This window comes from Phacochoerus africanus, chromosome 8, assembly GCF_016906955.1.
Source record: "Phacochoerus africanus isolate WHEZ1 chromosome 8, ROS_Pafr_v1, whole genome shotgun sequence".
NCBI classification, from domain to species: Eukaryota; Metazoa; Chordata; class Mammalia; order Artiodactyla; family Suidae; genus Phacochoerus; species Phacochoerus africanus.
This window is the reverse complement of record NC_062551.1, coordinates 63,308,177-63,329,775: the sequence shown is the minus strand read 5'-3', so window position 1 is coordinate 63,329,775 and position 21,599 is coordinate 63,308,177. Positions and strand designations below refer to the sequence as shown.

General features: G+C 57.1%; 2 protein-coding genes across 6 annotated transcripts; both read left to right on the top strand.

Annotated features, from left to right (window-relative positions):
* Positions 1-319: 319 nt before the first annotated feature.
* Positions 320-9,331, top strand: CCNL2 (cyclin L2). Of its 3 annotated transcripts, none has more exons than XM_047791065.1 (11): positions 320-655; positions 986-1,060; positions 1,323-1,432; positions 2,626-2,746; positions 4,060-4,124; positions 6,525-6,624; positions 7,019-7,123; positions 7,207-7,363; positions 7,825-7,936; positions 8,017-8,109; positions 8,223-9,331. In XM_047791065.1, the coding sequence occupies exons 1-11, from the start codon at positions 356-358 to the stop codon at positions 8,575-8,577; spliced, it is 1,593 nt and encodes a 530-aa protein (XP_047647021.1). In that variant the 5' UTR covers positions 320-355; the 3' UTR covers positions 8,578-9,331. The 3 variants fall into 3 exon arrangements, with proteins under 3 accessions (XP_047647021.1, XP_047647023.1, XP_047647022.1); XM_047791066.1 differs by having other exon boundaries at positions 341-655; positions 7,828-7,936; XM_047791067.1 differs by lacking the exons at positions 6,525-6,624; positions 7,019-7,123; positions 7,207-7,363; ... (1 more) ...; positions 8,017-8,109; positions 8,223-9,331 and adding an exon at positions 4,689-5,256 and having other exon boundaries at positions 325-655.
* Positions 9,332-10,814: 1,483 nt separating this feature from the next.
* Positions 10,815-12,203, top strand: AURKAIP1 (aurora kinase A interacting protein 1). Of its 3 annotated transcripts, none has more exons than XM_047792767.1 (3): positions 10,815-10,945; positions 11,261-11,320; positions 11,588-12,203. In XM_047792767.1, the coding sequence occupies exons 1-3, from the start codon at positions 10,915-10,917 to the stop codon at positions 12,133-12,135; spliced, it is 639 nt and encodes a 212-aa protein (XP_047648723.1). In that variant the 5' UTR covers positions 10,815-10,914; the 3' UTR covers positions 12,136-12,203. The 3 variants fall into 3 exon arrangements, with proteins under 3 accessions (XP_047648723.1, XP_047648724.1, XP_047648725.1); XM_047792768.1 differs by having other exon boundaries at positions 10,816-11,007; XM_047792769.1 differs by lacking the exon at positions 10,815-10,945 and adding an exon at positions 11,014-11,159.
* Positions 12,204-21,599: the final 9,396 nt, after the last annotated feature.

The window sequence follows — 21,599 nt, the reverse complement described above, 5'->3', positions numbered from 1 at the left end:
CCCCCCCAAGAAGCCTGCGGCTGCAGCGGAACCCTCGCGACCTCACGGACCCCGGCACCAGCTGTGCGCCAGCACCGGAACCGGCGTCTACGGCTAGTACTTCCGGGTCGCGGCCGCGGCCTCGCCAGGGCGCCGCGGGGCCTCCTGGGTAACGTGCCCGGCCCCGCCCGCTCCGGGTTCCGGCGTCGGGTGAGACGCTGACGGGCAGGAGGCACAGCCAATCGCCACAAGGCGGGTTCGGGCCGCCCACCAGTCGAACGAATGCTACGCGGCGGGGCGGGGCGGTCGCGGCCGTAGAGTGTCGCGAGGAGCCGCCCTACGGGGAAGGAGCCCGAGAAGGAGTCGGCGGCACAAAATGGCGGCGGCGACGGGGACGGCCGGGACCGGGGCCGGGACTCCGGGCTCGGCGGCCCCCGCGGCAGCGGCCGGCACGCCGGGCTCGGGCAGCGCAGCCCCGGGATCGCAGGGGGTGCTGATCGGGGACCGGTTGTACTCTGGGGTGCTCATCACCCTGGAGAACTGCCTCCTGCCTGACGACAAGCTGCGCTTCACCCCGTCCATGTCGAGTGGCCTCGACACCGACACCGAGACCGACCTCCGCGTGGTGGGCTGCGAGCTCATCCAGGCGGCCGGCATCCTGCTCCGCCTGCCGCAGGTGAGGGAGCGGCCGCGAGCCTCGGGCCGAGGTAACCGCCGTGCCGGCGCCGGGGGAGGCGGCGGGGCCCTTTGTTGGCGGCAGGGTCGGGCCGGGCCGGGCCCCCGGCTCGGCGCCGACGTCCGACCCCAAGCCCGCACCTAATTCCCACCCGGGCCCCGGGCCCCGGGCCCCGAGCCCAGCGCGTCCCGGAGGTGGTGAGGGAGGCAAAGCAGCGGGACACGTTTTAGTTTCTGGTTCTTTGTCAGGAGTCTCAGGAAACCCAGTGACTTAAGTATGAAACACTCGGAGTAGGCGTTTGGAAAGGATGGAAACTTTTCTCTTCTGTAGGTGGCCATGGCTACAGGGCAGGTGTTGTTCCAGCGGTTCTTTTATACCAAGTCCTTTGTGAAGCATTCCATGGAGGTAAGACCTCCTCCTCGTCTGTCTGTCCCGCAGAAAGGGGGGGACCGGAAACCTGAGTTTGTTGTTTTGCCGTGTTGCTCAGTGGAGTGAGTCCTTGTCTTCTACCACCTGCAGCGCTGTCCTTAAAGGCTTTGGGAGCCCCCTGTGCGGTAGATAGGTGGCCTTTTTCTCCCGGTGCCCCTCTTTGCTCTCAGCTGGTTTTAAGCTGTGGGAGGTTGTCGCCGCTGGAGCAGACGTCCGTGTCGCGTTGCTTCCATTTCAGCATGTGTCAATGGCCTGTGTTCACCTGGCCTCCAAGATAGAGGAAGCTCCCAGAAGGATCCGAGACGTCATCAACGTGTTTCACCGGCTTCGACACCTGAGGGAGAAAAGGTGCGTCCGCGTTAGAGCTGTTGCAGGTGTGCGTATGCTCGTTCTCACGGCTGTCCAGTTACACGGACATTTCTGAAACAAGATTCAGGATGTAAGCTTCTACTTGCTCGCTTTTTCTTTGTCACGGCCGCACCTGCGGCACATGTAAGTCCCAGGTTAGGGGGCAGATCAGAGCTGCAGCTGCCAGCCGTCAGCACAGCTGCACAGCTGCAGAAACGTTGGATCCAAGCCACGTTGCAACCTACACTGCAGCTCTGGGCATCCCTGGACCCTTAACCCACTGAGTGGGGCCAGGGGTTGAATCTGTGTCCTCATGGACAGTGTCGGGTTCTTAACCAGCTGAGCCCCAGCGGGCATTCTCGGGGTTGTGAGGTTTAAACTTGTGCCCAGAGGAGCCCTGGTGCAGAGGGGGCTGACCCATACTGTTTAGTGAGTGAAGAGTGGTCAGGGAAGTGTGGCAGTCGTCTTTCTGGCATCAGTTTCCTGGTGTGCCCCCATCAGTCTCTGAATGCTCCAGAGCTGGCTTGTCACCCTCAACGCTGTTTCCGTTTTTGGGTGGGTGATGCTTTGTGGGGGGCTGTCCTGTGCGTTGTAGTTGTAGGGTGTCTAGAAGCATCTTTGGCCAGGCCTTCCAACCTCCAGCCAATAAAACAGCCTCTGCTATTGAAATGCTGTGCTCTGCTGGTCCTTTGCTTTCTCATTCACCTGTGATGCACATGCATCTTGAGCAGGACGAACCAGGAGCAGTCCTTGGGCGAGGAGCTTGTGAGACCCTCCAATATGTTCAGTTGGCATTTCTCAGTCAAACATAGGGAGAGAAGTTCACACTGGCACAGTGGGTTAAGAGTCCGACCGCAGCAGCTCAGCTCACTGCAGAGGCGAGGTTCAAACCCTGGTCCTGGTGCAGTGGGTTAAAGGATCCAGTGTTGCAGCTGCGACTTGGATCCATTCCCCGGCCTGGGAATTCACAAGTGCTGTGGGCACGGCCATTAAAACAAAACAAAACGAAAAGAAAACGGGAGCGCCTTCCTGAGAAGGGTAAGCTGGGTGGTGCTGGGGTTCGAGGAAGCCGGTAGTCTTGCTGGTTAAAGGAAGCCGACTCTGTTTACGGGAGGCTGTTGGCGGCGGCCATCCTGGGTTGGACAGATTCTGTTGTATTTGACCCTCACTAGACGCGTGCTCTGTCTTTGTAGAAAACCTGTGCCTCTTCTGCTGGATCAAGATTACGTTAATTTAAAGAATCAAATCATAAAGGCGGAAAGGCGAGTCCTCAAGGAGCTGGGCTTCTGCGTGCACGTGAAGCACCCTCACAAGGTGGGTACGAGGCCCCGCTGCCGCCCCGTGTCACCCAGATTGGAAACGGAAGAGGAGTAACTGGGCCCCTGACTCCAGTGTCCCGTTTGCACTCTAACCTGGAAATAAGTTTTACCGTGGTCTTGTGTTACGTTAATCTTAATGGTGTCTTTTTAAGAGCTTTGAGAACTGCATCTTGGGTTTGAGCTTTTCAAGATAGGAATGAACTTGTCAAAATGAGGTGTCACTCTGCATTTTTCTTTCTCAACAGCTGACTTTCTAAGTTGCTTTAGTGACAGTTAAACCAATCTTATCGTTGATTTCCACTGCTGTCAGCTTCTGTTGTACAGCGGAGTGACCTAGTCCCGCCTGCACACCTGCACCCCTTTGCTCGTGTTCCTTCGCGTCACGGTCCATCACGAGTGATGGGACTAATTCCCCCTGCTGTCCAGCAGGACCCTATTGGCTTTAGTGGTAACCTGATTTCCTGTTACGGGGCAGTCGGGAGAATCCTAAGCCCTTTTCCTCAGGAGCGCAGCACACTCGCGGTCGAGCGCGCAGTTTGTGCGCTCCTGCCACGTGACACACCGGCACAGCGTGCTGGCTTCATCTTTTTTTTCTTTTTGTCAACACAAAAGCGCTATTTTCTTTTCTTTCTTTCTTTTTTTTTTTTTTTTTTTTTTTTTTGCTTTTTAGGGCCGCACCCATGGCATATGGAGGTTTCCAGGCTAGGGGTCGAATTGGAGCTACAGCTGCCGCTGCCGGCCTTCAGCAGCGCTGGCTCCTTAACCCACCGAGCGAGGCCAGGGATCGAACCCATACAGATTTAGTCAGGTTTGTAACCTGCTGAATCACAACGGGCACTCCCTCCATCCCTGTTTTATTGGGAGTTTCCCTGTGTTCTCTCTCGCTCGTCTGACTGTCCAGCATTCGTTCCCAGTCTTGGTAGATCACTTACTGTAGGTTGAGAGCTTTTTCCTCATTTGCTGCAAGTGTTGTCACACCACCTTTTGCGTAAGTTGGCAACTGGGAAGCAGGAACGTTCAGGGCAGGCTGATCTCACTGGTGGAAAATGTGTGGAAGATGAGAATGAGCATCAGCCTGGTACCAGCCAAGACAAACCCGGTGCAGCTGGGTCCTCCTGTGCTTTTGTGACCCTGGGCTGCGAGAGCAGGTGGCGGGCGTGTCGGCCAGACCTCCCCTCCAGCTGAGCTGTGACCAGGAGCCACCCCTGGGGTCTAGCCTGAGGCTCTTACTTGCTGCATGGACACCCTCGAGAGCTGCATTCGGGGCCTGGAGGTTCTCGGTAATAACTGCCTGCCCGTATCTTCCAGATAATCGTTATGTACCTTCAGGTGTTAGAGTGTGAGCGTAACCAACCCCTGGTCCAGACTGCATGGTGAGTTGACCTTTCTTGTTCTATGCGACCAGCAAGGGCAGTGCAGGAGTTTGTTGGTTTGAGGCGCTCGGGCAGTGGGTAGTCGGTCCCATGACTTGGTTGTGGGCTGGAGTTGTCTAAGTGCCCAGTGTTCCTGGCGTGTAAATGCCAGCCGGCCTCCCCAAATATCGGGCACTGGTATAACGGTAAGATGGCCGTGCCGTCCCCAACCCTCGAGAGCAGTCAGCGGGCTTCCCTCTGGGGGCTGTTGAGTTGGCACATCGGGGTCTTTCCCACCCAGGCCACCGTGGCCTTAGGGGTTTCACATCTGCTGTGAAACTGCTCCCAACAGCCTGTATTAAGGAGGAGTTGGGGGGAGGGCTCGAAAGCGTTCCTCCCCCTCTGGGGCCGATTTGAACGGTGCGCATGCTGGCGAGGAGGCCTAGTGAGAGGTCAGCGCTGGGAGCTTTCCCCAGAGTTAAGTCAGTGAGGGCGTATTTTTGCTGCTGAATTGTCTGGTGCTGTGTGCTGTGCGTCCTGGAGAACCCATTTTGACTTTTCTTTTCTGTACTCTTTCAATCAAAGGGTAGCCTCTGAGGGTAAGTGACTAAGACTTCTCCTCTCCTGCCCAAGCGCTTTGGTGCAGGGACAGCGGCCGTCCTCAGCCAATCCAGTGCAGGCTCCGCGCCGAAGGCTGGCTCTAGAGGTGGTATGCGCACGATAGTCTAGTGCTGGCCGACGCTGCTGTGGTTCTGACGATTGTGCTTCTTGTTAACCCTCTGTCCTGCTTGGTAACTGTATCGATTAGACTTGGTAACTGTTGACTTGAATTTTGTCCTTTAAACTGCTGTACCTGTGCAATAAAGATGCAGTACCTTTCTCAGTGGGAAGCGGTCAAAAGTGGCTGGTGGGAACTCAGACTGGAGCGTGGGAGGTGGTTGGCTCTGGAAGCCCCACAGTTGCTCTGATCGGCCGCTGAGGGGCGCCACCCTCGAGGTCCACAAAAGGTGTGCATCTTTAGATCACCCGTGGGCCCTTTGGATATTTATACTGTAATGTGTTTCAGACGTAGCAGTCAGTTTAAATGTATGTTTTGAGGACTCTGTTTTTTGGGGGACCTAAAAGTTAATGCATTAAAAATATCACTCTCTGAGGACTGAGATTTTTTTTTACTAGAACTCCCAATGTTACTGGTGGTTACGTTCATAAACGGTCTGAACTGTTCACTTGCAACTCTTGGGACGTACGGCCTTGGCACCGTCACTCGGGCCTTTGCTTGGTCACTTCTGGGTGCCTGGAGCCAGAGCTTCAGAGGCAGGTGCTGCTCGCGGGCACATGCAGAACTGGTCATTGCGAACTCTCCTGGGTTTGTGTGTCACCTCTCCTGGGAGGTGGGCCGAAGAGACCGGGTGGGGGCGCGTCGGTCACATCCCAGCACACCTGGGTCCCTGAGGGGGTGGCCTGATAGAACTGGGGTTCACTAGGTGCTCTGAACATTTGACCTGTTCAGCTGTGTTCTCATGGCATTAGTTTTCTGTTTTTGCAACCTTGATAAAGTTGACGTGAGGTCTGCTGTTTCTCTATTAAACCTCAGAGAAATGTGTCTAAACGAAATGCTGACAATGTAGCTATTGTTTAAACTCTTTTAAGTTTTTAAAAATGCAAATGTTTTGTATCTTTATGTCTCTAAAATACGGTAAAGTTTTTAAAATGCACTGATTGTGATGAAACCTGTATTTTGTTGCTTTCATCTGATCTTATGAATGTTCATTTTAAGACTCCTTGTTGAAATGGGACAGTTTGGAAACGGTTCTTGGCTAAGCCCGAGAAGAGGCTGTCCCTGGGCATCGAGCCCTCCTCTGCGTGATGTTCCCCTGCAGCCAAGAGCCTTTCTCCCCTGTCCAAGTGGATGCGCGAGCGGAAGAAGGCCCGGCCTGAGCGCCTCTTCCAGGCGAAGACCCGCCGGAGGACGACTCGTCTCAGAAAGAGCCTCGCAGGCCTTGTGCTCAGCCCGGTCCTTTGCGTTTGCATGTTTCTCTGCACTATGGATCTTGAGCCTTTAGGTTTCTCTAATCAGCTCTGCTGGACGGCCACGTAGACAGCTCTCTGAGGCCCTGTTTTGCATGAGAGCAGCCGAAGGTTGAGAGGGAACAGTAAAGCCGAAGTCGGTTCTCTTTCATGGCAACACACGTTGTCTGACATTCAGCCAGCTTTTTAAGTTTTTTTCCAGTAACTTCCCTGTCCTCCTGGCCTCTATTCAGAAAAAGCAGCTAGAACGTTTCTCCCTGAACTCGTGAGTCCGGGACTGTGTAGCTCGCAGTCTCGGCAGTGGACTTAGACGCATAGCGACGTGGCTGAGGTGGCGCAGACGGGTATTGGGGTCCCCCGGGTGTTGCAGTTCTTCCTGCCTTTGCTTTGCAGGAATTACATGAACGACAGCCTTCGCACAGATGTTTTTGTGAGGTTCCAGCCCGAGAGCATCGCCTGCGCCTGCATTTACCTCGCTGCCCGGACGCTGGAGGTCAGTGTTGGGCCATGACGGGGGCCCCTCCCGATTCTTCGCGAGCCTTCGGTGTGCTTCAGGTTATGCTCCTTGGTGCCACTAAAAAGCCTCCTTGATTTTTGTCTTTTTTTAGGGGCGCATCTGCGGCATATGGAGGTTCCCAGGCCAGGGGCTGAATAGGAGCCGCATCTGCGACCTACACCACAGCTCAGGCCAACGCCGGATCCTTAACCTGCTGAGTGAGGCCAGGGATTGAACACGCATCCTCATGGGTACTAGTTGGGTTCTTAACCTGCTGAGCCACGGGCGGGAACTCCAAAAGCCTGCGTGCTGATGAGCAGTGGGCTTGTTCTCTCACTGTTAAGAACCTTGCTGGTGATGAGTATAACCGGGATTGCTCTCCTGCTCACAGATCCCTCTGCCCAATCGTCCCCACTGGTTTCTTCTGTTTGGAGCAACTGAGGAAGAAATTCAAGAAATCTGCTTAAAAATCCTCCAGCTTTACACTCGGAAAAAGGTTCTGTGTTTTTTCGTGTGACCTGTCTACCTGTGTGTGCCTGTGAGTGTCTGTTTCTGAACTGTGGGCGCCGCCTCTCCTAGGTGGATCTGACGCAGCTGGAGAGTGAGGTGGAGAAGCGCAGGCACGCCCTGGACGAGGCGAAGGCCCAGGCCAAGGGCCTGCTGCCTGGCGGCGGTGGCGGCAGTGGCACCCAGGTGCTGGAGAGCGCGTCGCGGTTCTCACCTGCCCCGAAGCCGGGTGAGCATCAGGGTGCAGCTCGGGGTCCGCCCTCCGGCATCTCCCTTAGGGTCCCGGCTGCAGCCAGCCTGAGCGCTCCCGCGGCCCCAGAGTCCCCAGCACACACCAGGTCTTGGAAATGAGGGGGGGTTTGTGCTTATGTCTCTGTCAGGAAGGGACATGGACGGGCCTTCCGAAAGCCTCTTTATTCAGCCCACCCACATAGCGTGTCTTTTGATGCAAATCTCGTACGTCCGGGGCGGGGGCAGTAGGTCGTGTTGTCAGAGGCTGGAGTGAAGCATGATGCCGTCCCCGGTCCCCAAGGCAAGCAAGACACGTGGCTTTCTGCATCTCGGGGTTCCGAGTCCAGCAAGGAGTCAGGTCGGCCCTGTAGGTCCCGCAGGAAGAACCTCATCCTGCTCTGCTGACCCCTTTCTCGCCAGAGTAGCAGTCAGGGTGTGACTTCCTGTGCTTGATTCTAGCAGGCTCCCCCCAGGAGGGCAAAGGAAACAAGCCCTCCCCGATCTCTGCGAAGAATGCCAGGAGGAGGACGGAGGGCGCGAAGAAGGCCAAGGCCGACAGCCCGGTGAATGGGTGAGTACCTGAATGGCCGGCGGGCCCTGGGCTTGGCTGCTGAGGCGCCGGCTCTGAAACTGCTCCCGCCCTGTTGTCAGCCTGCCCAAGGGCCGAGGGAGCCGGAGCCGGAGCGGGAGCCACGAGCAGAGCTACTCAAGGTCCCCGTCGCGATCCGCTTCCCCTAAAAGGAGGTGCGTGCTGCTCGGGGCTCCCCGGGGCCTGTCCCTGGCCGGGGTCGGCGGGGGGGGTGTCTTCCTGGAGGTGATGAGCCGGGTGGTCCCTCACCTGGTGGTCTCCTTCACAGGAAGAGTGACAGCGGTTCCACGTCTGGCGGGTCCAAGTCACAGAGCCGCTCGCGGAGCCGGAGTGACTCCCCGCCAAGACAGGCCCACCGCAGTGCCGCCTATAAGGGCTCCAAGGTGAGGGGCTACCACAAGGCCAAGGACTGCAAGTTCTCCACGCAGAAGCCCCGCAAGTCCCGCAGCCGCAGCTCCTCCCGCTCTCGGAGCCGCTCAAGGGAGCGGGCAGATAATTCTGGAAAATACAAGAAAAAAAGTCACTACTACAGAGACCAGCGACGGGAACGTTCTCGATCTTACGAGCGAACAGGTCGTCACTACGAGCGGGACCACCCTGGGCACAGCCGGCACCGGAGGTGAGGCGCCGGGTCCCTCAGCGCGCACACCTCAGCCCCTGGCCCCGGGGCACGGCTCTTTCTTGGAAACGGCTGTTGACCCTGGGCCTCGCGATGACTTTGGAGACGGAATTGAGAGGCGGGCAAGGTGCCCTCTAGCCTGGCCCGGGCCCGGCCCCCACCTGTCCTGCAGGGCCCTCCACAGCAGCTGGCGGCCGAGGCCCGCGTCCTGGTGGTGTGGCTTGGTGCTAAGGACAGGCGGTCTCCACCCCCGTACAGACCCTCAATTACGTTAAACCAAGAAAATGACTCTTTGAACCTTTGCCTATATTAGGTTGTACTTATGTACGTATCTTGCAGTGTTTGACATGAGAAAATGGCCTTAACAGCCCCTCACTCCCTGCCCATGTTGTAAATAAACGTGTTTCGTACGTGTTAAAGCTGTATCGGAAAACTCAGAACTTGAATTCTGTCAGCTTAAAACATGTAGAGGATTCTGATTTTTTAAATGTGAAGGTATTTCGATCTGTGTTGAAAGTCCTATATTTTTATCTGCGACGCTGAGTGCAGGCCACCAGCTCTAATACCGAGGCATTTCCTATATATGCATTTTATGTGGTTAAATAAACACAGTTCTCTCTACTCAGGACATTTGGAACTTTAGAGAATTTGTGGTGTGTCCTGCTTGCTGGTTACCGGGCCCAGCCTGCAGCATCCGTTCTAGTGCTTTGTCTGCGCTGCCATCTCGAGCTCATTAAAGCGTTAGATTTTGTACTGTGTGCCATGCGCCTGCCCTTCTGTGGAGCCTTGTCAGGGTTCATGTCCTTGGGTAAAGGGAGCGTGTAAAGGACACAATGGTCCTGGGTCCCCTTACACTGGAGGGAGCTCGTTTGCGACCCACCAGGCTGTGTGTCAGGCTGGCAGCAGCTGGGAGCAAGGCTCCTGGTGTGGATCAGGGGCTGTCAGGGGCCTGTCGCAGGACCTGGGTGAATTCTCTCCAGGCCACACTAGGGCCAGTGAGCCTGGGGGAAGGTGCCCAGTGTTACAAAGCCAAGGAGGTGTCAAAGCGACGAGGTTGGCACCCACAATCCAGGTGGTTCACTCTTAAGACCAAACTTAAAAGACTGGGGAGGTGGGGCGGCTGGAGTGAGAGGGGCATTCCCACACGTGGGACCAGAAGCAGCCCCTGCCACTGAAGAGCAGGGTCATCATGTGACTCGGCTATAGCACTGGGCCTGGAGGCTGCAGCTTCTGCTCTCCCACTGGCCTGCCCTCCACTCCCTGCTTAGCCAGGTTGGAGCCTGGGGGTGGCCAGGCCTGGCCACTTCCTGCTAAGACTCACTGGAAGGCCCTCCTACAGGACAAGCCTCTGAGCAGAGCCAGTGGGGCTCCCCCTACATCCCTTCCCTACCAGGCGCCCCTGCAGGTCATTCTGGGGATCCTGTCCACGCTAGCCAACCTCAGTGAGGACAACAGAGCCTAGACTAGACAGGTGAAGCCCTTCTGGTCCCCTACTCTTGAGGAGCAACGCTGAGTTCTAGCCAAACCGCAAGCTCCAGGGAGACTGCTTTTGGTTTTCGGACAAAATCTTAGGCACAGGATGGGAGCTTGCTCGCTCTAAAGGAAACAAAAATCCACCTACACAAAAAATGTCACGCTTTCTATCCCGCGATAGATGCGGGGCCTCCTTCGCTTATCCAAACCGGCAGAGCGAGGAATCTGAAAGCCAAATGGAGGGGGCGGCGGGTCCCGAGACCCCCGAGATCTTACGGCGCCCCGGCGCCGCACTATTGGCTTTCGGGCTGCAGGAGCCCGGGCGCGCAGGCACCACGTGTCGGCCACCTTCCCTCCCATCCTCGCGAGGAGGGCTCGGGGGTAGGGGCCACGCCCGCAACCTCAGCGGCTCCTGATCCTTAGCCTCCCGCTCCAGGGGGCGCAGTAGCTCCCGCCACTTCCGTCGTCCCGCGAACTCTATTTCCGTGGCCGGGACAACATCCCTGTCGCAGCTCCGAAACGCCACTTCCGGCCGCCTGGACCAACTGGCCCTTGGCCAGTCGTGGAGGGAAGGGAGTTCGGGCCACTCAGGTGCAGACGGCATCGTTTGGGATTGTGGGAAATGTAGTTTTCTAGCCTTTGCTAGGCACAGGCGGAACTGGCGATCTGGGAGCGGGGCGTGCGGGGGTGGGGGGCGGTTCCTCCGGCCGGAAGCCGTCGATTTGGGGGCCCGTCCGGGTCTGCGCAGACGCGGAGCAGGGAGCCATGATGCGCTAGGGGGCGCTGGGCGTAGGAATTGGCGGACGGCCGCAGGCGGGCTGGGGGTCGGTTTAGGGAAGGACCGGAAGTGCTTGAGCGCGGCGGCGGAATGGTCCGCTGCGTCTCCCGGCGGCGTCTGGGTAGGCTCGGCGTGCGGCCGCAGAGCTCGGGCTCCAGGGACAGCGAAGGCGGCCGCGGCCGGGTAGGGCTCGGGGCCTGGGGCCCGAGCGTCGACCCCACTTGTGCGGTGGGCGCCTCGGGGTGAAGCTGAGGCTCAGGGAGGGTCGGTACCTGCCCGGAGTCGCGCAGCTGGGGAACGGCGGAGGCGGAGGTTTTGAGGGAGTCGTAGTCGAAGTAACGTTCCCGTCGCGGGAGGGGATGGTGAGGGCGACGGGAGGGGAGGTGGGGCGTGAGCGCAGTCCTCGGAGTGACCTCGGCGCCCACCTGTGTTCCAGCTCAAACCATGTTCCTGGTGCGCTTGACTTCCCAGCTGCTCAGGGCTGTTCCCGGGGCAGGTAAGAGGCCCCACGGGGGCGGACGGGCTGGATACGCACCTGGGGTTGGATGTGGGACTAGCAGCTCCGCTGCGCCCCGCTGCTGTATCTCACCCCCTGGAGCCGGGGGCCTGGCTGCACAAACAGCCCCGTAAGCTTCCAAGTGTCATAGTTTGGGCCTGAGAACGTAGTAGGCAGGGGTTCAGCCCAGTCTGACGTGGAGGTTCTGCGCCCCAGGCCCGCTGGCCGTGCATAGGAGTGGTAACTGTGTCGCCTTGTTTACTGCAGGTCGCAGTGGGTCCCCGCGGGTCTCAGAGATACTGGGCAGGCACGCCTGCAGGCCTCGCTACAGCACGCAGCCCCCAGGCCCCAGTGGGATTGCCTCTCTTCCTGGCAAGCACGTCCACCCAGAGCTTGAGGAGATGCTGGTCCCCAGAAAGATGTCCATCAGCCCGCTGGAGAGCTGGCTGACCATTCGCTACCTCCTGCCCAGACTGGGCGCTGGGGCCCCAGGGACTGTGTCTCCAGCTCAGCTCTATCAATGTCCGCCTAGCCAGGTGGGGGAAGGGGTCGAGCAGGGGGATAAGGAGGTTCGGGATGCACCCCAGATGCAGTGCAAAAACATCCTGAAGATCCGCCGGCGGAAGATGAATCACCACAAGTACCGCAAGCTTGTCAAGAGAACCCGGTTCCTGCGGCGGAAAGTCAGGGAAGGGCGCCTGAGACAGAAGCAGGTCAAGTTCGAGAGAGACTTGAAGCGCATCTGGCAGAAGGCAGGCTTGAAGGAAGCCCCTGCAGGCTGGCAGACCCCCAAGATCTACCTGAAGAACCAATGAGTCTGGAGGTGCCCCCCCGCCCCCCGTTACTGCCCATCACCCATTGTAATAAAGAACCAGCACACTCAGCTGTCTGCTGGCCTGGACCCCTGTCTGCTTGGGCGAGCTGCCTGGGGCTTGAGGCTGGTGCCAGCCTTTGATGTTACAGAAGGAACAAGGCCCCTCGGCGGGCAGATTGGCCATCCCTTCCTCAAGCTGGCCCTTGCCCTGGGGCCAGGCGTGCACGAGTGGGAACAGCTTTGAAGAGTTCCCATCCTGCCCTGAGGGCAGGCCTTTTTTTTTTCTCTCTCTCTCTTTTCCCAGCTGCCCTACAGTATATAGAGTCTCTGGATTCTTTAAGCCACCGTGCAGGGTCGGGGATTGAACCTGTGCCCTGGTGCTGCAGAGATGCCGCTGATCCTGTTGCACTGCAGCAGGGACTCCAGGGCAGACTCTCAACGAGTACACCAATGGTGAACGTGCCGAGGGACCTGCCCGGGGCCTGGAATGCCCAGGCCGAGGTGTTGACGTGACGAGGGTGTACAGTTAGCTTTCCAGCAGTTGAAAACCTGAGTATGATTTACAGTTGGCCTTTCACGTCTGTGGGTCTGGCTTCAACCAGCTGCAGATTGCATGGTATCATAGGCCCCGTTCAGTGAAAAACCCTCATGTATGTGGACCCCGCGTGGTCAGGGAGGGTCTTGCTGGGCAGGCAGGAAGGGCGGCCTTGTCCTCAGCGGCGGCGATGGACGGTGTCCTGTGGGCTCCTGGCCTCTGCCGCTTGGTGGGGCCCTGCGTAGAGCCGGCGAGGGGCTCCTCGGGCAGGGAGGGCCTGCTCTGGCCAGGGCAGGGGTGGACCGGCTGAGGAGGGGCTGCCGCTCCTGGAGCTGGAGAAGCCTGGCTCTTCCAGGGTGCGGGTGCCCCGTGGTTCCGCTCCGTCCTGTGTGGGGAGGAGCGTCGTCCCAAGGGCTCTGCAGTCTGTGGGCTTTTGGGGACCAGGCTGTGGGGATGGGGCTGGCTCTTCACCAGCGCTGCCCTGCCCCTGAGGTCTGGGTTCCAGGAGGGCAAGACAGGCTCATATCTGGAGCCCCAGGGTGGTTTCTCCAGGTCGCTCTGCCCCATCCTGCTTCACGCTGTGGGAGAAGCGTGCAGGGCCTGGTGGGTGGCGGGAGGGCTTGGACACAGGCCTCCCCTCAGCGCTCAGGAAGGGGCCCCAGTGCTTTTTGCGTCTGGGGAGACGGGCTCCCGCAACCCTCCGTGCAGTGGACACCACGAGCCTGAAGCCATCTGCTGGGGACCTGGGGAGACCTGAGGCCCATAAGGGAGCGGGGCTGCTTTCGGCTACAAGGGGGCAGCAGCTCAGCTCCTGGCAGCCCCTGGGGTCCCCGCTGAGGACCAGGACCCTGGCTTCAGTTTCCTCGGCTGTGGGGGGGGTGGGCAGGATCCCAGGCCAGGGTGGTGGGGGGCTCCCCTGCGGTGGAGTGGACCCTGACCTCTTGGTGCCAAGTCTGGGCCCAGCTCCGCCTGGCCTCCCAGCAGGGCCTTGGCCACCAGGCTGCCTTTGGCTGACTCCCGTGGTGGCAGAGGAGCGGCTCCCTGTGTTTCCTTGAGTCCCACTGCTGTCACTTCCCCGGCTCACCCCACCCTTCCCTGACCGGGGGGAGGAAAAGTGGGGCGTTCAGTCTGGGAACACAGCCTCCAATGGGCTGGGGCCATGAGTTCTGGGGGTGCAGTGGGCCAGGCTGTGCAGGGAGGCTGCCAGCTGGCCAAGTGCCACACAGCTCTGGCACCCCAGTCCCACTCCATCCTCCACCTGGGTGTGGGTGCCAGCTGGGGAGGCAGGCTGCCCAGGGCCACGTGGCCTCACCAATTCTCCAGAATAGTGGTTCTTTTTTTTCAATTCCTTTTTGGCTGCACTCGTGGCATTTGGAAGTTTCACGCAAGGGATTGAACCTGAGCTGCCGCAGAGGCACCAGATCCTTAACCTACTGTACCACAAGGGAACTCCTGGAGCCATGGTTCTTAAGTGGGCGTTTGGCTGCATCTGGAGACAGCAGACGGGACCCCCCCACTATGACAACAGTGGGTGGAGGCCAGAGAAGCTGTGAGATGCTCCAGTGAGCTCAGGGCAGCCCCTGCAGAGAATGGTTAGCCCCAGATGTCAGGGAGGGTCTCGCTGGGCAGGCAGGAAGGGCGGCCTTGTCCTCAGCGGCGGCGATGGACGGTGTCCTGTGGGCTCCTGGCCTCTGCCGCTTGGTGGGGCCCTGAGTAGAGCCGGCGAGGGGCTCCTCGGGCAGGGAGGGCCTGCTCTGGCCAGGGCAGGGGTGGACCGGCTGAGGAGGGGCTGCCGCTCCTGGAGCTGGAGAAGCCTGGCTCTTCCAGGGTGCGGGTGCCCCATGGTTCTGCCAGGCTCTGTTTCCTTGGTCCCTGTCCCCTGCCCTGTGGGCCTGGCCCTGGCACCCTCTCTTGGCCCTGGATCATGTGTGCAGTCCTCATCCTGCCTGTGGTTTGGATGCCTTGGGCCCTGCCGGCGACCTCAGGAGGCAGTTCGAGGTTTTATGTGGACTCTGCAGCCCTCCCCTCTTCCCCACGGGGCTGCCGCCCTCCCCAGCCCCTCCTCCCCGTTGTCTGCGTACCAGCCCTGCGCACCTCCCCCATGTGGCTCTGGCCTGGGATCCCTGCTGACTCCAGCCTCCTCTAGCAGGGCTTAGGGCTTGGGTTCAGCCAGGGGCGGCCCAGCCAGGGCTGCAGCTGATGGGGTGGTCTCAGCACTTGCTGGGGATCTGCCTTTTGGAGCCAGTGTGGGGGTACCTTGGTGAGTTCAGGCTCCACGCCTTGTCGCTGCTGCTCCCTGTCTGGGCATGGCTAGGTCTTCGGGGCATTCCTGCCAACACAGTGGGCCGAGGAAAGAGCCAGGCGGGCTCAGACCTGGTAGGAGGATGTGAGGCTGGACGCTGGGCTCATCAGATGCACAGGGGAGGGCACAGCACACCCGTGTTCCCACCCCCCCCCCCCCCCCCCCCCCGCAAACCCTGTGCAGCCAATAGCAGACTGGCGAGGGCCTTGGCAGGGAGCAGAGGCTGGAGGAGCCTCCCTCAGCCTGCTAGACCAGAAGGCGGGGCCCTTCCTCCGCAGGGCAGAGGGCCAAGTGTTGGAGAAAGGCCCTGGTGGGCTCTTGAGGTGCAGCCCCTAGGGGGCCAAAGAGTCCAGCCCCGGGGTCTGCAGGTGGGGGGGACATGACACCCCCAGACTCCTTAGCATCAGACTCTGCCCAGCACCACCCTCGGTCTCAGGCGCTCCAGCCACTTGGAAGAGGAGGGTGAGCCCCCCGCCCCAGCCCTGGGCCCTGGGTCCCACGTCAGCCAAGTGGCTGGGCTGGGGCTCGAGTCCACACCTGCTGAGACTCTGCCACTTGGGACGTCCGGGGAGAGCAGGAGTGAAGCATGCAGACCGAGGCGCTGCAGCACCAGGCCCGCAGCTCCCTGGCCTCAGCTGTGGTAGCAGCAAGGCTGCCAGGGCCCCTTGTGGGCACGTGGAGGGAGGCCTCAGCCCTCAGGCTGGAGCGAGTTGTGCCATCTCCTTGGGAGTCTCTGAGCTGTGGCCAAGATCAAGGTCGAGGTGAGCTGGGTCACCTGGTTGCATTAATTGTGCATGTGCCTGTGGAGTGAATTGGGGCGACTGCTCTGTGACCTGGCACCCCACACCCTGGCCTCTGGGCCAGCCTCACCATCGTGCAGGTGGCCTACGGTGTGGGAAAGAGACAGAGTCAGCCCTGGGTCTGGAGGAGGCCCCAGAGGCCACCAAGACCAGGGGACACCAAAACCCACCAAAGCCCTCACGTGAATGGGGGATCACTCCTGGGTCCCCTGGGATGCAGACCCTGGCTTCCCCCTGAATCCAACAAGGGTCCCCTGGCCCTCCAAAAAGAACCTGTTCACCATGCTTGTGTTACTTTGGTTTGCTTGCTTTGGTCATGCCTGGGGCATGTGGAAGTTCCCAGGCCCGGGATCAAGGTGCTGCGGTGACCATGCTGGGTTCTTAACCTTCTGAGCCACAAGAGAACTCTGAATTCTTATGTTTGCAATTTGCGGGCCAGGTAGGATTGTCCGTGGCTCAGGGCTGCGTCGTCAGCTTCCCCCCTGCCGCCTGCATCTCCCTGCAGCTCTGTTGCTGCTGGCCTCGGCCACCTCCTCCCCGTGTCGCCTGGCCACCTGCAAACTGCATTCACACAGGCCTCGAGCCCAGCAGGCTTCTATTTCCTCTCCTATAACTACCTGTTCTCAGTCTTGTTCGGCTTTTCACATGTTTTTCTGTGTGACTCTGACTCAGCCCCAGACTTGCTGACTTGCTGTGAAGACTCTCAGTGTGGGCCTGGCCCCACCAGTGGCCCCTGTTCGGTGCAGCTCCCCCGGCCCTCGCCGGGTGGAGCCTGTTTGTGGAATGCCACGCTTTCCTGTTTGGTGGCTAACATGTTTCTTTTCACGGAGCACGTCCCATAGAAGCTTTCCGAGAGAAGGTGCATAGGAGGTGGATCATGGAATAAGAATTAGGTTTTTAAGAAATGAATAATTGACACGTTTGAGCAGTTCCCTCGCCGCTGGCATCATGTGGGGTCCTCCACAGGCATTAACCTGGGGTCGTAACAAGTCTACAGCTGGCCTTGCTGGACCACTGAAGGCCACTGAGTGCCGAGATTAACCTGCCATCTCTTGTGGCTGCAAAGCCACCATTCAGCTTGAAGTCTGACTCTAAAACTTAATTTTATTTCTTGATTTATTTTTCATGATCTGTGATTTTGTTTTTAATTCTTAGGCTTTATGACCAGATAATTTACACATCTGTGCTGATGCTACTTTTGTTTGTTTTTTTGCCTTTTCTAGGGCCGCCCTGGTGGCATATGGAGGTTCCCAGGCTAGGGGTCCAATCGGAGCTGTAGCCTCCGGCCTACACCAGAGCCACAGCCACATGGGATCCGAGCCGCGTCTGCAACCCACACAGCTCACGGCAACACCGGATCCTTAACCCACTGAGCAAGGCCAGGGATCGAACCTGCAACCTCATGGTTCCTAGTCGGATTCGTTAACCACTGTGCCACGATGGGAACTCCACAGCTCCCCTACTTTAAGCCATCCATGAGTTGGCAAAAGCACCAGCATCAATTGCACACATCCAGTAGTTCTACAGTCGGGTTTCTGAATGCCTCCTTAAAAGACAATCCCAAATTCTAACGGCCTGGCCTTGTAAGGATTCACACACGAAGTTTGCTAACATGTCTTGTCACACTGAATTTTAAAAGCATCTGATCTTTTTTTTTTTTTTTTTTAAGCATCTGATCTTAAAGATCATCTATAAAATGTGAGAAATGCTGAATATTCTTTACTTGATGCTGTACATAAACCTCGTTAAAATGCCTTTTCCAATAAGTAAAAGGCGGTATTTTAGATCCAGATAATTTTAATGAAATTGGCATAGTTAAGACCAAAAAGATAAAGGGGACATTGTCAGTTTGTCTGTGGCACATGCCTTAACAGGCTAGTGAACACAAGTTGAAACCCAAGTGAATCTTGCTCTGTTCTATGAGACAGGGATGGGATCTTCTCAGTGTTTAAATGTATTAATATAACCTGTTGTGGAAATCTAAATAAAATCCAGTCTCCCATAGGTTTCGAGAAGGTGTTCACCCTCTTCCTGAAAAATTAACACGCCACATTCACATTTAATCTTCTCTGTACAAGGGGAAAGACAGTGACAGTACTTGTGGACCTGGAATTACTACTAAAATTCAAGAAGCTGACCCACATTCTTCTAGCCTCCGACCCATCTTAATTAAACCAGGACCGTCTGACAGAAACACTCCGTCAGCCATACGTGATCTGCAGTCCGGTGTGTCAGATCAGTTTAAATACGCACACACGTAAAAGTCATGAGCCGTTCCGGTTTTTATGAATAAGGCGGGGGCCAGCTTTCACCCTTTCGCAGCTTTTTTGAGACGAGCTACCAAGCTTTCCCTGCCCCTTCTTCATGCCCGTGAGGATCACGGCCCTTCCAGGGATGTACTGCTCGGGATTCTCCAGGTGCCCCGCCAGCGTCTCCTCTCCCCAGGGGATGCCTTTGGTCTTGTTGGCATCTGTGTAAGTGCAATCTGACCTGTCTTCCGCCCACACGGACCGTGGAGGTTTGGACCAGTCCCGGGCTTTCCTCGCTTTGCTACAGTGTGGCCCTGGGCACCCTCTGAGCGAAAATCTTCCTGCACTTCTCAACATCACCCATTTTAACATCATTCTTTTGCCAAGTGCAGCAGATAAGTGGCCACTTGCAGGCTGGACATCCTGCTTTCTAGTAAAACCTAATTTTAATTTAAAAAAAATTTTTTTTGGAGTTCCCGTCGTGGCGCAGTCCGATGAGTCCGACTAGGAACCATGAGGTTGCGGGTTCAATCCCTGGCCTTGCTCAGTGGTTAAGGATCTGGCGTTGCCATGAGCTGTGGTGTGGGTCGCAGACACAGCTGGGATCTGGCGTTGCTGTGGCTGTGGTGTAGGCTGGCGGCTACAGCTGCGATTGGACCCCTAGCCTGGGAACCTCCATATGCCGCGGGAGCGGCCCAAGAAAATGGCAAAAAGACAAATAAAAATAGAAATAAATAACTAAATAAATTTTGGGGGGGTCTTTTTTAGGGCCACACCCGTGGCATATGGAGGGTCCCAGGCTAGGGGTCTAATCAAAGCCATAGCCGCCAGTCTACACCACAGCCACAGCCACGCCAGATCGCAGCTGCGTCTGCCACTTATGCCACAGCTCACGGCAATGCTGGATCCTTAACCCACTGAGAGAGGCCAGGAATTGAACCGCCAACCTCACGGTTCCTAGTCGGATTCATTCCCACTGTGCCACAACGGGAACTCCAGATGTGGAGCTTTTTTAAACGTCTTTAACAAGCTACCTTGGAGCTCAATTACAAAAAACAGGTGGATGTACCAGAACAGATGTTTCTTCACAAATACAGCCATTTGGAAGGATGGTCCTGGATTAGAGGTTTTATTCCTGTCTGGCCTCATCTCGGTTGTCGTCATTGTCCCCATAATTTCCGCCGCCGTAGGCGCTGGCCCTTCCACGTCCACATCCGTATCCCTGTCCTCCTGGTCGACGTCGTATCTGCCACTTGCATGGCTCTGGTCCCCTCCACCTCTAGAGGAACCACGACCACGGCTGTGGGCCCCAAAGGCACCCCCTCTTGTTCCCAGGGCCGACTTGCCAGCGAGGTCCACACGGATCCGGCGACCATCCAGAGACTCTCCGTTCGTGGCTCTTGCTGCATCTGAAGCAGGTCTCCAGACTGGGGAAGGGAATGGAGCCCAAACCCGGCGCTTCTGGGTCCCCTGGTCCTCGACAGCCACCACTGCAGAAATAGGTCCGAGACCGCTCAGGGGGTCCTCCGGCGCCTGCTCCTCGGTGTCGAGGTGGGGCCTCCCACTGAGATCTTCCCTTCCTCAGAGGACAGGCCAGTAAATTGAGTCCTGGAAAGGAAGAAAAAGGCAGAAGACACGGCCACAGCCAAGGAGCCCAGGACTGGGAAGACCACCATGCCGGAAGACGCCTGATGAAAAACTGAATTTTTAAAACTTTGATAAAAGGTATGCCTCTTGGAGTTCCCGTCGTGGCGCAGTGGTTAACGAATCCGACTAGGAACCATGAGGTTGCAGGTTCGATCCCTGGCCTTGCTCAGTGGGTTAAGGATCCGGCGTTGCCATGAGCTGTGATGTAGGTTGTAGATGCGGCTTGGATCCCGCGTTGCTGTAGGCTGGCGGGTACGGCTCCGACTGGACCCCTAGCCTGGGAACCTCCACATGCCGCTGGTGCGGCCCTAAAAAGACAGACAAAACAAAACAAACAAACAAAAAAATGGTATGCCTCTAGTAAACCAACACTAATGGAAAAATTAAAAATCATTAAAAAAAAAAAAAAGGATGCTCCTGAATGTCTAAATGGTTTACTCCTCCAAGGTGCTTAAGAAAACCAGTAGTTTCTCCCTCCCACAGCACCCTTCCCAGCCCTTCTAGACCATTCTTCTGGCCTTTACCGTCCCTTCTCTAAACTGGTGAGTTTTAGGCTTTTTGGCCCAAAATTCAAAATAAATACATTTTGTATATCACTACCTGGGACACACACACCCCTACACCTGAAAAGGTTTAAAAATAGTGCTTGGGCCCCCGAGGGCAGCAGTCTCAGATGCTGTCTGTTCAAGTCACTTCACTGAGAAATGCTGTTTATTGAGGGAGTTTCTGCTGTGGGGCTGCAGGTTAAGGATCCAGCCGTGCAGGTTCAGTCCTTGGCTTGGGACCGGCCGCACGCGGTGGGCAGGGCCACAAAGAAAGAAACAGTGTTTTATGATCCACTAAGTCGATTGCGTTCACACTTGCTAAGCAGGCAAAACTTTCAGCTTGAGAAATGTGCACTAAATGTGATACTTATGTTGCTGCCTTCTTTTTTTGGCCACCTCATGGCCAAGTGGGGGCCAGGCCAGGGATCAGATCCAAGCCACAGCTGCAGCAAGTTTGGATCCTTTAACCCACTGCGGGGTCAGGGATCAAACCTGTGTCCTAGCACTGCGGAGACATGGTGGGTCCCATTTTGCCACGGTGGGAACTACTCACGTCACTACATTTTGATTTCGTTGTGGGTGGCGTCCGCTGCCTTGTGCTGTCCCACCTCACCGCCCTCCTCCTCCTGGTGACCCTGAGTTGGGGTTTGGGAATGTCTGTGTTTATGTGACTGTAGCTGTCAAAGGAGACTTGTTGCTTCTTTTCTTTCCCTGTGCGTTTTGTTTCTTCTGGACACAGTCGCTGTCTTCTTCTTTTGTCTTTACGGTTGTTCAAGTTTTCGATGCTCTCATCACAATTTCAACACCACATCCTCACCCCGACTCCCAGAAGCACCTGAGCTTCGTTCATCTCGGGAGTCCGTCTCGTCCTGGACTCCTGGACTTCGCACCTGCCCGCTGGCCGCTTGCCCCGTGTCTGGACACAGCGTTCACCTTGGGGTTCTCTCTGACTCTCCTTGCCTTTGCTCCCTGCCTTCTGATTTCCATCCCTTGCTTTTAAAGGGCACTTCCTCCGTAGTTTCCTGTAGAAAGAAATGAGGGAAAAAAATTGAAAACTTGCACATCTGCAAATATCTTGCTTGGATTCTGTTTCCTGATTGGCAGTTTACCCGGATGTAGACGTCTAGGTTGGAAATGATTGCCTGCAGAAGCCTGCGGGCATGGCTGGCGGTTACATGTTGCAATTGAGAAACTAAATGTACTTGGTGACTTTCTGTCCGGCAGATGGGCGGTTCTTCACTGCTGTAACATTCCCAGGGACAGACTTTGGCCTGGACCCACTTTCGCCCGACGGAGGTCAACTTTAGTGCTGGGACCTTTTCTTTCTTTCTTTTTCTAGTGCTTGATTTACAGGGTTTTGTCAGTTTCTGCTCTACAGCCAAGTGAC